At 44.3% G+C, this 13,609-nt stretch overlaps 2 protein-coding genes across 2 annotated transcripts in view; one reads left to right on the forward strand and one right to left on the reverse strand.

Moving 5' to 3' along the window:
- grin2ab (glutamate receptor, ionotropic, N-methyl D-aspartate 2A, b) overlaps positions 1-13,609 on the forward strand; it is a 142,981-nt gene that overhangs the window by 11,396 nt on the left and 117,976 nt on the right. The gene's annotated exons all lie outside the window — the stretch shown is intronic.
- Positions 3,553-5,691, reverse strand: LOC146630273 (uncharacterized). The gene is made up of 2 exons (XM_085355710.1): positions 5,236-5,691; positions 3,553-5,166 (listed from the first exon to the last, which is right to left on the reverse strand). The coding sequence occupies exons 1-2, from the start codon at positions 5,686-5,688 to the stop codon at positions 3,553-3,555; spliced, it is 2,067 nt and encodes a 688-aa protein (XP_085211836.1). The 5' UTR covers positions 5,689-5,691.

Below are 13,609 nucleotides of genomic sequence, written 5' to 3' on the forward strand. Positions count from 1 at the left end.
TTGATCGTTTTCAGTGACCACTCTATTCTCTTCTGTGTTTGGAATATTAAAATCCAACATCTTCCAATATGCATGAGGCAGAGTTAAAAATATGAATCTTGATATTTTAGTTGCTGAAATTATGGCAATAGACTGGAATAAGTCTGAAGATGCAAGGAAATTGCTGATAATCATGATTTCTGGTGAGTTAAAAGTGCAATATTCTTTCAGAGACACCAGCAGATTTCCCTAACATGTGTTATATGTAGTTATATTTCTTACTAAGATAATATGAAAATGCAGTTTAAAAGTAATGTTGTTTTATTGTCACAAAAAGTTGTGGAAAACCTGTTTATGCTCCAATCAGCACACTTGGGTCTGTTTGTGCTGCTCCAATCAGGTACTGCCAACAGGGTAACAAGTTGCAGAGTGCCCGCTGGTGGACCAACTGTGCAATATCAACACATAATGTGTTTGAAGGGTGTTTCTCCCTCTCGTTTTTTCATGCATCAGCTGTTAAACACTGATATATCAGCAGATGGCTAATATTAATCAGGCCTTAATCCTTATCCATTGGCCTGTCATTAGCCCTAGTTTTCAATTACTATTTTTCTTTTTTGTGATTAATCTTTTTTTTCTACAAATAAGGACTATATTAATTGGACTGTGGTGTAATTTTCTGTGACTTGCTGTGCAGTTAACTGTAAAAACAAACCTTTGGAGAAGTAAGTGCTTTCAACAATATCAGCATTTTATTTTTGCATTAATTAGCAGGTTTCTGTGAGTGTGGATGCACTTTTATAGCTATGTTAGCTAGCACAAATGAATAGTTTGGTTCATCCAAATATGTCTCCAAAACACCAAAATAGTAATGGTTAATATTCCAAGCCACTTGAGGTTTCGAAGCACCCTAAATGAGTCAATCGAGAAACATGGGATCATGTCATGGTGGATGCATCCATCGTTTATAAATACAGTTTGTATTTATTAAAACCTCCTTTTAGTTCAGTCATCATATGTACTTAACTGTGTGACTAGGACTTTGGTGGAACTGAACTGATTGTTCTTTTAGTACTTCAGAATTTCAGTTTTTGACTTTAAACTGACTGGATATCACTTGTGGCTGATCTGTTAGGTAGTTCGGTTTGTATGGTGGAGAGCCCTCCTGTGTATGACCTTGCTGATTTTGCTGTTAGTTATTTTTGTGTTATTAGACTGTTTAATTAATTAGCATCATTATTTATGCATGTAATTTTTGTTTTTGTTATTGTTTAAATTATTTTTAATTTTTAATAAGTTTTGCGTCTGAGGACCCTGTTTAAAAAATTACATGGTGCATCTCAAAGGGGTTTTTCCTCTAATTAAATTTTGAAATAAAACCTCAGTGCAGGAAAAACCTGTTTATTTACTCAAGAAAAAACATTTATGGTTCAGTTATCACATTAAGATTCTTTAACTGGGGTTTTTGTGATGATTTTTTACTCAGTTTAGCACAAAAAATACTGGCAATTGCTGTAGTCACATCACTTAAAGTGGTTTTAAATCTGCGCGTTATTATGTTAAAGTAAGACAGATTTTCTTGGACTCAACACAGAGGGGTGGATCTTTCAGTTTCTGCAGCATAGAGACACTATATTAAGCATTAAGGGAATTGACAATCATGAACAGTTGCTGAGAAAGGTGTCACATGGAATTATTTATCTATAACATTATTGTTTCTTTGGCACAGCTAAAAGAGGGAAAATTTAGGAGATCTTTCAAATTTTTGGACCAATATTCTGTCATTACCTTTTCACCTGTTTGATTTTGGAGGCAGAAGAAAAAGACTCACTTCTAAAAGAATCCTGAATAAAAATATGGATACCAGGAACTGAGTGTGTATGACAAATGTTTTGCCACGACCTCCAGTCACACAGTGGACTTTCAGACATGCCCTCTTTTACATGTGAACATATCAGAGCTGTATTTGAATGACTATGAGAACTAGCTGCGTCTGATCTCTTAACTTTGACATATCAGAGGCCTGAACTGCATGCCATCGTGTTAACTGATAGGCAGACAAAATGTCAACTATACGTGGCTCCGGTATTTAATCAGCTCTGCTTCTAATTTGCAGTATGATTAAAAAAATCCTCTGTGATGCATTTTTGTAATTCCCAATCCAGGAGTGGGGGCAGCTGCTGCACAAACATATTGACTCTGCTGTCAGTGACAACAGCAAAGAAAGTCTGGTAAACTTCATTAGGTGCTGACAGTGCGCGTTATCAGTGCACCAAATCTTTTGCTCATATGGCAAAACATAACACACCCAGCATGATTGTCTCTCTCTCTCTCTGTCTCCCTCTCATGGGAATGTCCAATATACCAGCAGTCGTGTTATGGAGACAGTAAGCCAAAACAAAGTAGGCAAGTACATTTACCTACCTATCTTTCCTGTGATGATGATTTGCGAATTGCATCTGCCATGCATCAGGTCAGCTATATGAGTGGCCAATAAATGTTCCTATCTGGGCCGTTGATTGTCTTTTTTTTTAGAAGAAGGGCAGGAAAACCGCCATCTTTAGCATGTCACGTTCTTGCAGAGCGCCCGGTCTCCTCCTCCTTATAAAATGTCTCTGCCAGAAAACAGCAACATTAAAAGGACGTGAGGAGTATAAAAGTGACCTGAATGACAGAAAACTGTCACATTATCAGAGCGATGAAAGCGGCAGGATTACGTATCTCATGTCTGAATAGGGCATATGTCCCTCCAGAGATCAGAGCGATGATATGTCACGGTCTGGCTGGCAGACCGTGGGGATGTGGGGAAGGAGGACCCAGGCGCAGAGCTCAAAGTTCAAGCAGTGTGTTTATTTACAGAGTGGAACAAAAACAACAATAAATCCCCGTGTTCTCCCAGACTCCCGTGTCGTGTCTCTGCGTGAATAGTTCGTGTCTCTGTGCTCTCCGCTCCCGTGTCAGCACCCCCCGGTACTCGCTGCTCTTCGTGCCTTCCACGCTCCTCCTGCGGGAAACAATAGACGCAGCCGTCAGGACACAAATAACCGCGGGCATACACTTACACACATTAACTCAATTCAATGGGACGACTAACGTGGAGTCTCAAGCAATGATCCCGCGTCGGTGGGAGCTCCAAGACTCTCCTAAGTAGCTCCCCCGACGAGCCCTGATCAGCGGCAGGTGTGTGGCTTCGGGTGTGGCCAGTCCTTCCGCAGGGCCACACCCCTCAGGCCTGCAGGTGGCTGAGCTCCATCCTCCAAGCATCCCCGCAGACATAAACACACACACACACTCACATCTACAATCATGGAGGAGAGCAGCAGCAATACCAAAATACATATAATAATAATAATAATAATAATAATAATAATATAATACATAACTGCTCAGGGATCCTGGGTCGCTGACAGTACCCCTCCTCAAAGGGTCGGCTCCCGACGACCCCAAAACCAAAACAAAAAAAACAGCACAACCAACCCAGGGCGGGCGGCTGGGGGAACCAGGACGGAGGGCCAGAACCAAAACAAGCAAAAACAACAAAACAACAAACCGACCCAGTCCACAGTCTCAGAGTCAGACCGCGCATCCCGCCGCGGTGCAAAAAGAAAACGAAAAGACGCCACAAACAGTCACAGGCGGCCCATCAACACAACAAGAGAGTTCAGGGGGCCTACCTCGAGCCCAACGGCGGCGACGTAGCAGCTCCGGCGGACGGCCCCGGGTCCGGCGGCAGCAGCAAAACAGTTCAGGGGGCCTGCCACGGGTCCGGTGGCGGTGGAACGGTTCCGGTGGCCTGCCACGGGTCCGGTGGCAACGTCGCTGCTCCGGTGAGCAACAGCGAGGCGTGGCAACAGGTCCATGACGCGCCGATCGCTGACGTGGACGCACCGGACGTGGACGGCGAGGAGGCCGCGCTAGACGTGGAGGTCCCTCCGGTCCGCTGACCTCCTCGGCCGGCAGCGAGAGCTCCTCCTCGGCCGGCAGCGAGAGCTCCTCCTCGGCCGGCAGCGAGAGCTCCTCCTCCGGCTCGCTGAGCTCCTCAGCTGGCAGAGCGGGCTCCTCCGGCTCGCCGAGCTCCTGCTCGGGCATGCTGAGCTCCACAGCTGGCAATGCGGGCTCCTCCGGCTCACTGAGCTCCTGCTCGGGCATGCCGAGCTCCTCCGGCTCGCTGAGCTCCTCAGCTGGCGGTGCGGGCTCCTCCGGCTCGCTGAGCTCATGCTCGGGCATGCTGAGCTCCTCCGGCTCGCTGAGCTCATGCTCGGGCATGCTGAGCTCCTCCGGCTCGCTGAGCTCATGCTCGGGCATGCTGAGCTCCTCAGCTGGCGGTGCGGGCTCCTCCGGCTCGCTGAGCTCCTCAGCTGGCGGTGCGGGCTCCTCCGGCTCGCTGAGCTCCTCAGCTGGCGGTGCGGGCTCCTCCGGCTCGCTGAGCTCCTGCTCGGGCATGCTGAGCTCCACAGCTGGCGATGCGGGCTCCTCCGGCTCGCTGAGCTCCTCAGCTGGCGGTGCGGGCTCCTCCGGCTCGCTGAGCTCCTGCTCGGGCATGCTGAGCTCCACAGCTGGCGATGCGGGCTCCTCCGGCTCACTGAGCTCCTGCTCGGGCATGCCGAGCTCCTCCGGCTCGCTGAGCTCCTCAGCTGGCGGTGCGGGCTCCTCCGGCTCACTGAGCTCCTGCTCGGGCATGCTGAGCTCCTCCGGCTCGCTGAGCTCCTCAGCTGGCGGTGCGGGCTCCTCCGGCTCGCTGAGCTCCTGCTCGGGCATGCTGAGCTCCTCCGGCTCGCTGAGCGCCTCAGCTGACGGTGCGGGCTCCTCCGGCTCGCTGAGCTCCTGCTCCAGCTGGACGAAGTCTGAGGTTTCCCGAGCTTGCACTACCCCCCGGGCTTTACGCAGGGTGCAAAGGCAGGCGGAAACTCCCTTGAGCTGGCCGAGGTAGGGGTTTCCCTCCAGGAGTGCCTCGATGGCGTCTAACCCCACCACTCTTGCCCTTGTGTTGGTGGTGTGAGTTACCCAGTCCATCAGGCGTTGGACGCGGGTGAGGTCGCTCTCTCCGGACAAGGCCGCTGGAGTGGGCAGTGGAATGGAGGCTGCTGCTGGTGGAGAAGATGGCTGAGCGTGTGATGTGGATGGTGAACAGGATGAAACGGTAAGCGGTGAGGTAGATGTCGCGGGGGATGATTCAGCAGGTGACGGCTGGATCACTAGCCGGGCGATAGGCTGAGGTACAGCGACCAGCTGGGCCGCGGGCTGCGCTTTGGCTACCGGCTGGGCAGCTGACCGTATAAACATAGCCCCAGAGTAAACAGTTGAGGTGAGTGACGATGAATTGTCCATACGACTCACCACAGCCGGCTGTTGAGATGTCTGTGGATTTAGCTGCGGTGAGGAACGCTGGCGGCGCGAACGTCGTTTCCGTGTCGGCGTCGGGGCCGGCGTCTCAGGCAGTGAATCCACCAGCTGTCCGAGCTGGTGGGCAGCCTGAGGAGGAGAGTGGAGGTGGAGGGTGGAAAGTAGGAAGTCCAGGACCACCGCATTAAGGGAGTCCACCAGCCAGGGGAATTTAAAAAGCATCTCCTGCAGCCGCCTCTCCACGGCGTGACGCAAACCTTCCGCAGGCTTCTCCCACCATAAGTCACACATGCAGTACACTTTGTCCATAATTTCCCTCCTGAGCCTCTCCTCGGAGACCGCTGGGTCCATAAGTGGCGGGATCATTCTGTCACGGTCTGGCTGGCAGACCGTGGGGATGTGGGGAAGGAGGACCCAGGCGCGGAGCTCAAAGTTCAAGCAGTGTGTTTATTTACAGAGTGGAACAAAAACAACAATAAATCCCCGTGTTCTCCCAGACTCCCGTGTCGTGTCTCTGCGTGAATAGTTCGTGTCTCTGTGCTCTCCGCTCCCGTGTCAGCACCCCCCGGTGCTCGCTGCTCTTCGTGCCTTCCACGCTCCTCCTGCGGGAAACAATAGACGCAGCCGTCAGGACACAAATAACCGCGGGCATACACTTACACACATTAACTCAATTCAATGGGACGACTAACGTGGAGTCTCAAGCAATGATCCCGCGTCGGTGGGAGCTCCAAGACTCTCCTAAGTAGCTCCCCCGACGAGCCCTGATCAGCGGCAGGTGTGTGGCTTCGGGTGTGGCCAGTCCTTCCGCAGGGCCACACCCCTCAGGCCTGCAGGTGGCTGAGCTCCATCCTCCAAGCATCCCCGCAGACATAAACACACACACACACTCACATCTACAATCATGGAGGAGAGCAGCAGCAATACCAAAATACATATAATAATAATAATAATAATAATAATATAATACATAACTGCTCAGGGATCCTGGGTCGCCCAGTCCCAGGACCCTGACATGATACCTCACCATGCAAATGGAGCTGGAGTTCAAATCTTTTGATGGCGTGAATAGAAGTAAATTCTCAAAGTATCAATGGACACCCAGGGGGCATACCTACGGTGTTATGCACAGATATTTGCACTTTCATCAGAAAACTATTAAAAAAAAACCTAATTTCCCATGTCGGGGAGGACCTGTTTGTACTTGTTTCTGTCAAGAAAAGAAATGCTTTCAAAATTTAGGCTCTTTTATCTATTATTGATTTGCTTAAAGTCATCCATGGTGTTATGTATTCTCATGTAGTCAGCTGTTGCTTTGTGTTTTTTCGCCTCAGTCAGAGGCCTCTCTTCTCTCCAATTTGTACAAACATGGCACCTAAGAGACTTCCTGGAGCACCAACTCTGTTTTTATTGATTCTGCTGTTGATTCTTTTGTGTTATTCAAGCCGTGTGGAGGGCAGTGCAGCTCTGAAAGTCCTGCACAAAAATAATTATTGCTTTAATTATGTAACTGTAAAACAAACAATAAATCTGCAAAGGGGGAGGGGGGTGATTGCTTTTTAATAAAAACCACACTTTGATTTAAGCAGTTAGCGTAATTTAATGCTAACAACCCAGTGGAGCAGTTTTTCAAAAGTCCACTTCTTACCTTGAAGATACAAACACGCTGATTTGATAAATATGTGAGCAAAAGCATTACCAGCAATTGGTTTCCCAATCCAAAAGACATTTGCATACTAATACATGCCCATAAAATATAACATGGTAATCAAATGTCTGGGAGTATGACACTGCCCGATTGATTCTGCCCTCCTGATGATGTGGTGTATTAAAAAGAAATGGTCAGTGGAGCAGCTGAGATGCATCTTGGTAAATGCGATGAAGTTTTTAAGGCATCATCAAATAAAATGATGCTGTTACTTTCCTGAAAATCTTGGAGATGCTGTCATTTTTACCAGCTTTCCCCATGAATAGGACCTTGATCACTCCATGATTTAGTGTGTCACGTCCAGTCAGTTTTCATTCCTTTTTTCCTCCCTCAACATGATCTTGTTGAGAACTCTGCCAGGCAGCAGGATGCACAGGCCAAAAATATTCCCAATACAGCCACAGATCATCCAAAATATATTACGCCAGGTATAATGCTCCCTTCTGCGCCGGCGACAGGTGCTGTCTCAGCCAGACAGTGCATCTGGTGATGTGGGAATATTTGAAGCCTCTGTCGCCTTCTGCCAAGTGTAGTTTTTAACAGCAATGAGCAGCACATCAAAAACCATATGCTGACCAGGCTCCCGTGCTCAAACACGCATGATCAGGGATTGATTTCATGTCGGAGTCTGTCATCAAATGTATTATTTCACATCACAATATTTCAGATGCCGAATGTGTAAGGTTGCATGTTTCAGCTGTCCATCGCATTCAAACACACACTAGATCTTCTCTATGTATAAAACAGAAGTGCGTACATCACTCTGCAATATCACTTCATTGCCCAATGACTCAAAATTGTGTCACCTTACATAATTACATTACTCCTGAGGTTTGCTTGGTTATTTGCTCTTATGTAAGAGCTTTGATTGGCTATGATTAAAAAACAGTCTCCAAAGTATAATTTCACAACAAAGATTAAGTCTTTTGTTTTTTCAGTACGTTCTGTGTCCTTAATGATGGATTTAATCCTTATGTTTGTAATTTTCTAATATCTGCTCGTTCCTTTAAGGCGCCTTATGTATTCAGACTCACCCTTGGTCAGGTCATAGCTTTTCCAACTGTTGGTCTTAAAGAAACCTCCTGTGTGGTTTTGGCAACGTGGGTTTGATCACTAACGCTGGAAAATTCCTTACCTGCCATACTTCTGGAGACTGCACTCATAAAGCCCGTTAAAATCACACTCCAGCCTCCGTGCTTCTCTGTAGGCACTAAGAATTCAGTTTGGTAGTCCCGATTAGGTTCACGTCAAACGTGTGGGACTCCACATCAGCAAAATTAATTTATCTTTGTCATATCTGATCAAAGAATGCATTCATCAGATGTCTCTTCGTGTTCTTAAGCAAAATTTAATCTTGGAGTTTGTTGCCAAAGAGTAAGCTAGAGTTTGAGTTTTTTTCCTTGGATGCATCCATAGATGTTGACATTATGCAGCGTCCTTCGCGCTGTCTGAGCTGCCACAAACTGATTTCCAGTGCCAAATCTGAAGCACGTTCCCATCTGTTTTCAGAGCTTGTGCAAGTATTACAGTGTTTATGGTGACATTTTGGGAAAACGGCCACTACTGCTCTGATTAGAAGTACTGTGGCTTCTTCGGCACAGTTCGCTCCAGAAGTTTTCGAACAGTGAGAACAGTTGAGATGTGAACCTGCCCAGAAAAAATGTCCTTGGACAGATGAAACCAAGACCAGAATGATGAAAAGAGAAAACCACAGAGAAGGAAACAAACAGCTCATGATCCAAAGCATAATGCATCATCTGTCAAACATGGTGGAAGTAATGTTAGGGCATTGCCATGTATGGATGTCAGGTTAACAAGCAGCTACTGAAGGTGTGCAGCAGTAAAGGCCGAGCAAAGCATCTCAAGGGAGGAAACATATTTTTGCACAAACCATTGAGGGGAAACACTGGACCTACGAGAAGTCAGAAAACAACTAAGCGTAACATTCAGCCAGTAAAATACATTTTTCTTTTTAGAAATGTAAATTAAAAAATGCAATGTGATCGTAAGGTTTCTGTTTTTGTAAAACATTTGAAAATGAATTGATAACAAAAATAATTATATTTTAGCATTAAAAATATTGTTTTGATTCAGTTTCTGTTAAGCACTGTATTTGATATTGAGGAACTAAGAACTGGATCAGGTTCATATTGATAAGATTACTATCATGATTTTTAAAGAGAAGTGATTCTGACCTGGAGCTTTTAAAATTTGCAGCACATTTAGACCATGATGAGTGTCTCTGACGGGGGCATGGAAGTGAAAAGTACAAGCTGCCTGGATCATTTTTCATCGTTTTGTAGCGATAAACAAAACCTTTGATTTTTAAATGCCGTTACAGCACATACGCACACCTGCCAAGTTAGTCCCAAATTATCCCCAAATCAAATAACTGGAAAAACTATTGGAGAGTGCACGTTCTGCCAAGGTCAATGCTCTCAAGTTTGGAAATTCAGGAATAGGGAGTCAGATTCATACCACAAGGTAGGGATTTCTACCTTTACCAAGGCCCTACCTGTACACTAAGTTTATTTACATTGACCCTGTTAGGTTATGATTAATCTTGCAAAAATACTTCTACAACGGTACTGATTACACACGTGTCTCGGCTCTGTCATTCGTCCACAGATAATCACTAAACAACGTTCTACATGCATGAATCTGCTCTGCTGAAATCAGTCACTTTCTCAACTTTGTACAGAGTAATGTTCTTTAGACATTACGGCATTCTGCGGATTAATAAATGTCTTTGCTTTCATCAATAATGGATCGTGTAAGAGATTGGCGCACTTGTCATGCATGAAAGCGAGAGCACGTTCGTTTTTTGGTTAAAAATTAAAGCGTGAATTTATTCCATCATTACATCAGATTGTTTAACAAGGCAATGATTGTCTACAACTGTCCTGTGTCATTTTAATGTTTCAGGTCCTTTTCAATAATTGATATCTAGAAAAAATCTCATTGTATATTCATAAGAGCGGGCCAGTCCCAGCTCAGCACGCTGCGCAGTGTTCTTGTAACCCTGCTGTTCTTACAGTTTTGGGTCAGACACACTTTTTACATGACCATTTTAATTAATTAACTTTGACTGGCAGCTGCTTCAGACATATGCAAAGAATTCTGACATGTAAACTAATTAGTTCTGGAACTAAAAAAAACAAACCAAAACAATCACAGTCAGACTTCATGCATCCCAAATACAGAATCCTAGATGAGAGTTAATGTTACCTTATAATAAGTCCTCTCTCCATCTCTCAGACAGCATCGAGCCTCAAAGACTACATTTCTGCACCTTGGCACACTTTCATAATAACTTTATTTTCCCTTTCTTTCCTCCCTCATCTTGTCTCACCTTTTGCCTTTTAGTCTCCTCCACAGGGGCTGCGTCTTTCTTACCTGTCTCTTTCTTGACACGGTGCTGCACAGAAACACAAATGCCCTCAAAGTCAAACTCACACAGCATATAGTCATAGCCACAAACACAGTAACAAAGAGAACAAGTGCAGGCCCCTTATGAATTAGACAGAATGTCCTTTTTGGTGTTTGGCATTGTGCTTGTTTTTTCATATTTATCAGCAATGAAATATAAATCACAGAAGTCATGCAGAGTTAACATATACCACATATATCCGCACATACAACAGTGACATAAAAAAAGAGGACTAAAAGAATTGGCTGAAAGTCTGCCCCCCTAACAGATGAGCACACATTTCTCAGAGTTACTGAAATTTTGATGTGGGATAAGGCTGTTGGGCTGTTAAAAGACTGCGTCTAGAGGGGAGCAGGCAGCAGGCAGCCGTTTTTATCGAGGACAAGCAGGAAGGCACTTGGAACTCGTGTCAATGTTAAACAAATAAAAGTGTGATATTTCAAACAAGCTCTTTCCACCATATTCTGCCATCAAATCAAGACAGCAAACATTTTTGTTTTGCAATTTAGTGTCTGGTGGGTGGATAATGATACACGCCGTACTTTAGCAAACGCACGACAACCCCTGGAAAAATGAACCGCGGCAATCGAAGGTCAGGAGAATCACATCGAAATGTGTAATTTGAAAGCAAAGATGTATTAAGATTATTCACAGGTGATGCACTGCACCTGTGGAAATGTGAAGCCGTGTCATCTAAGTGTTGTGCTGTGCACTTAAATGTGTTATTTTTGTTCTGGGATGATTTTGATTTAATTCAGTAATTTTTAGTTCAATTTGTTTTCCTGACCATTTTCTCTGAGATTTATAAAATGTAAGATTGTAAAATATGAAATTTCTCTATGAATAAATGACTGTGTGATTTTACTGACAGCTTTACTTTAGATCGGGTGTCAAACATACAGCCCTACAAGTCAGAACCATCTCACCAAAGGGTCCAATGCAGCCCACTCAATGACTTTGGAAAACCTGAATATTTTAAATAAGAGAGCATAAATTGTGGACCTTTTATTGTAATTTCAGCAGTTTTTACAGTCTTCTTGCTGACAAAGACATAACACTGAGACTGCCTTAGTAAAAATGACAGCTTTTTAAAAAAGATAAACTTAGTTTAAATTAGATAACAAAAACATGCCTTTTTCACCATGTACAATAGAATATTTGTAAAATTCTGTGAATTCATAGGTAAATTGTGTTGTTTAATTACAGGATAAAGTCCTGTTTTTCTTTATTTCTAACAGTATAAACCCGATTAGCCCGATTTCATACAGCAGCATTTCTTTATAATATGGAAAAAATAAGACCAGCATCATGCTTACAATTACACTGTTAACCCCTCAGCCATAAGGAGCTGATGGGGCATTGTTGTCATTCTTTGTCAGGCTGCCAAGAGGGGGGTGTGAACAACTGACAATTAACTTGAGAAAAACTCACTCAGGATTTTCAACTGGATACCAAAGGAATCTCAGTGTCCTTGACCTTAAGATCAAGGTCAGAGATCAAGTGTTTTTAAAAATAATGTAATCACATAGGATTATCTTATACCATAGCTGCATCTGCTAGGAAGGTGATGGGTAGCTGTGGCAGCCAAATAAATTTTTAATTCAGACATCTCAGGGACTGAATCTGTAGTTAAACTTTGTAACACTGAAAGTTGGAGCTCTTTTTTTATGCATGTTATTAAGCAATAGCTGTAATGGTCCAGCCTACTTAAGATGAAATTGGAGTACATGCAGTCTATGAAGTTAAATGAGATTTTCCCCCCTGCTTCAGATGTTTCTGTTCTTCAAACACGACCATGTGAAAGGAGTCTGATTGCGCTCATTCATTCTTCAACTCAAAGAACCTGAGCTATCGACAGCCATACTCAGTTACAAAATCAAGAAGGCGTTTCATTATAGATAATAATGTCTGACCCTAAGTTAGACATTCTGTGGTGAGTGACAGAAGATACTTGGATTAAATGTACAGGTTCCCCTTGAATGTGGACTTGGTCTTTTGGGGGGCTTTTTAGTCTTTATTGAGGTTGAACAGTGTAGAGAAGACAGGAAAGCAGGGAAAACATGAACGTAGATTTGAAACCAAACCTCTGTAATAGCCTAAAAGCATGTGGGTCAACCTGGTGCACTATATCCGTGCTTGTGGATTTGATGTTTGACTTTTCTATGATGTTAATTTAAAAAAGGAACAAGAAGAATTTTCAGTTCCTCTTAACCAATAATGTCAGAAACCCTTCCATGCTGCTTTAACTGCAAAATAAGAACCTTCATTAAGATGGACACAGCTATACTACACGGACAAAAGCACTGGGACACCTACACATTACACTAACAGGAGCTGCTCAGCCATGGAAAAACATGCCATGAAGCTCCCGGGACACACAGTGATTGCGGTGATGTTAACACCAGAGAAGGCTTGGAGGTCTGCAGATATTTATTCAGCAGAGCGTTGGTGACTTTTTCATACTTTTTATGGACTTTAACTTTATGCAATCTGCCACTTTGTGGTCTGTGCTGCTGTGGATCCTTCCACTTTGCAATATAACCAGTTATAGTTAGTCGTGGAAAATCTAGGAGGGAAGAAATTTCACAGACTAGCACACCTGAATTCAGTGGGCTGTTTGGAGCTACACACCCATGAAGTCTTGCACTTCATTGTGTTGACAGTGTCTGTGCACATACAAACAGACACAATGACTTGACACCTGCCGAACTCCTGAAACCTGCTCTCATGGTAGCATCTGCTGATTTGTGTCTGTAAAAACATTTTGCACAGAATATACACACATACAAACATACGTACAAAAAAATTAAAACAAGACCAGCCACACCACATTAACACTGCATTCAAATTTATTAGGACGCACTATCTAGTCTCCTCATATGTTGAAGTAATTGTAAAATTGGCTGGGTGCACTTACAAGTACTATAAGGACTGTTTTTAATTGAAAATGACATGCTCAGTCCCCCGATGAAAGCCCAAGAAGCTGAGAGCTGCCAACATGCCTCGGAGCATTCAGTGACGCTGACTGGTTTGTTTTGTGCTGCTTGAAGTTTGCATTTTAAGGTCTTTGTAAGAGCCCAGAGCATTGATTAACAGCTCTATTGAAAATCTGCACAATGTTCGACTGCTTCTTCCTTTCTGTTTTCACA

The sequence above is a fragment of the Diplotaxodon limnothrissa genome, linkage group LG6 (genome assembly GCF_057381915.1).
Source record: "Diplotaxodon limnothrissa isolate DT_005_m linkage group LG6, D_limnothrissa_male_GT1.1, whole genome shotgun sequence".
In the NCBI taxonomy this organism is placed as follows: Eukaryota; Metazoa; Chordata; class Actinopteri; order Cichliformes; family Cichlidae; genus Diplotaxodon; species Diplotaxodon limnothrissa.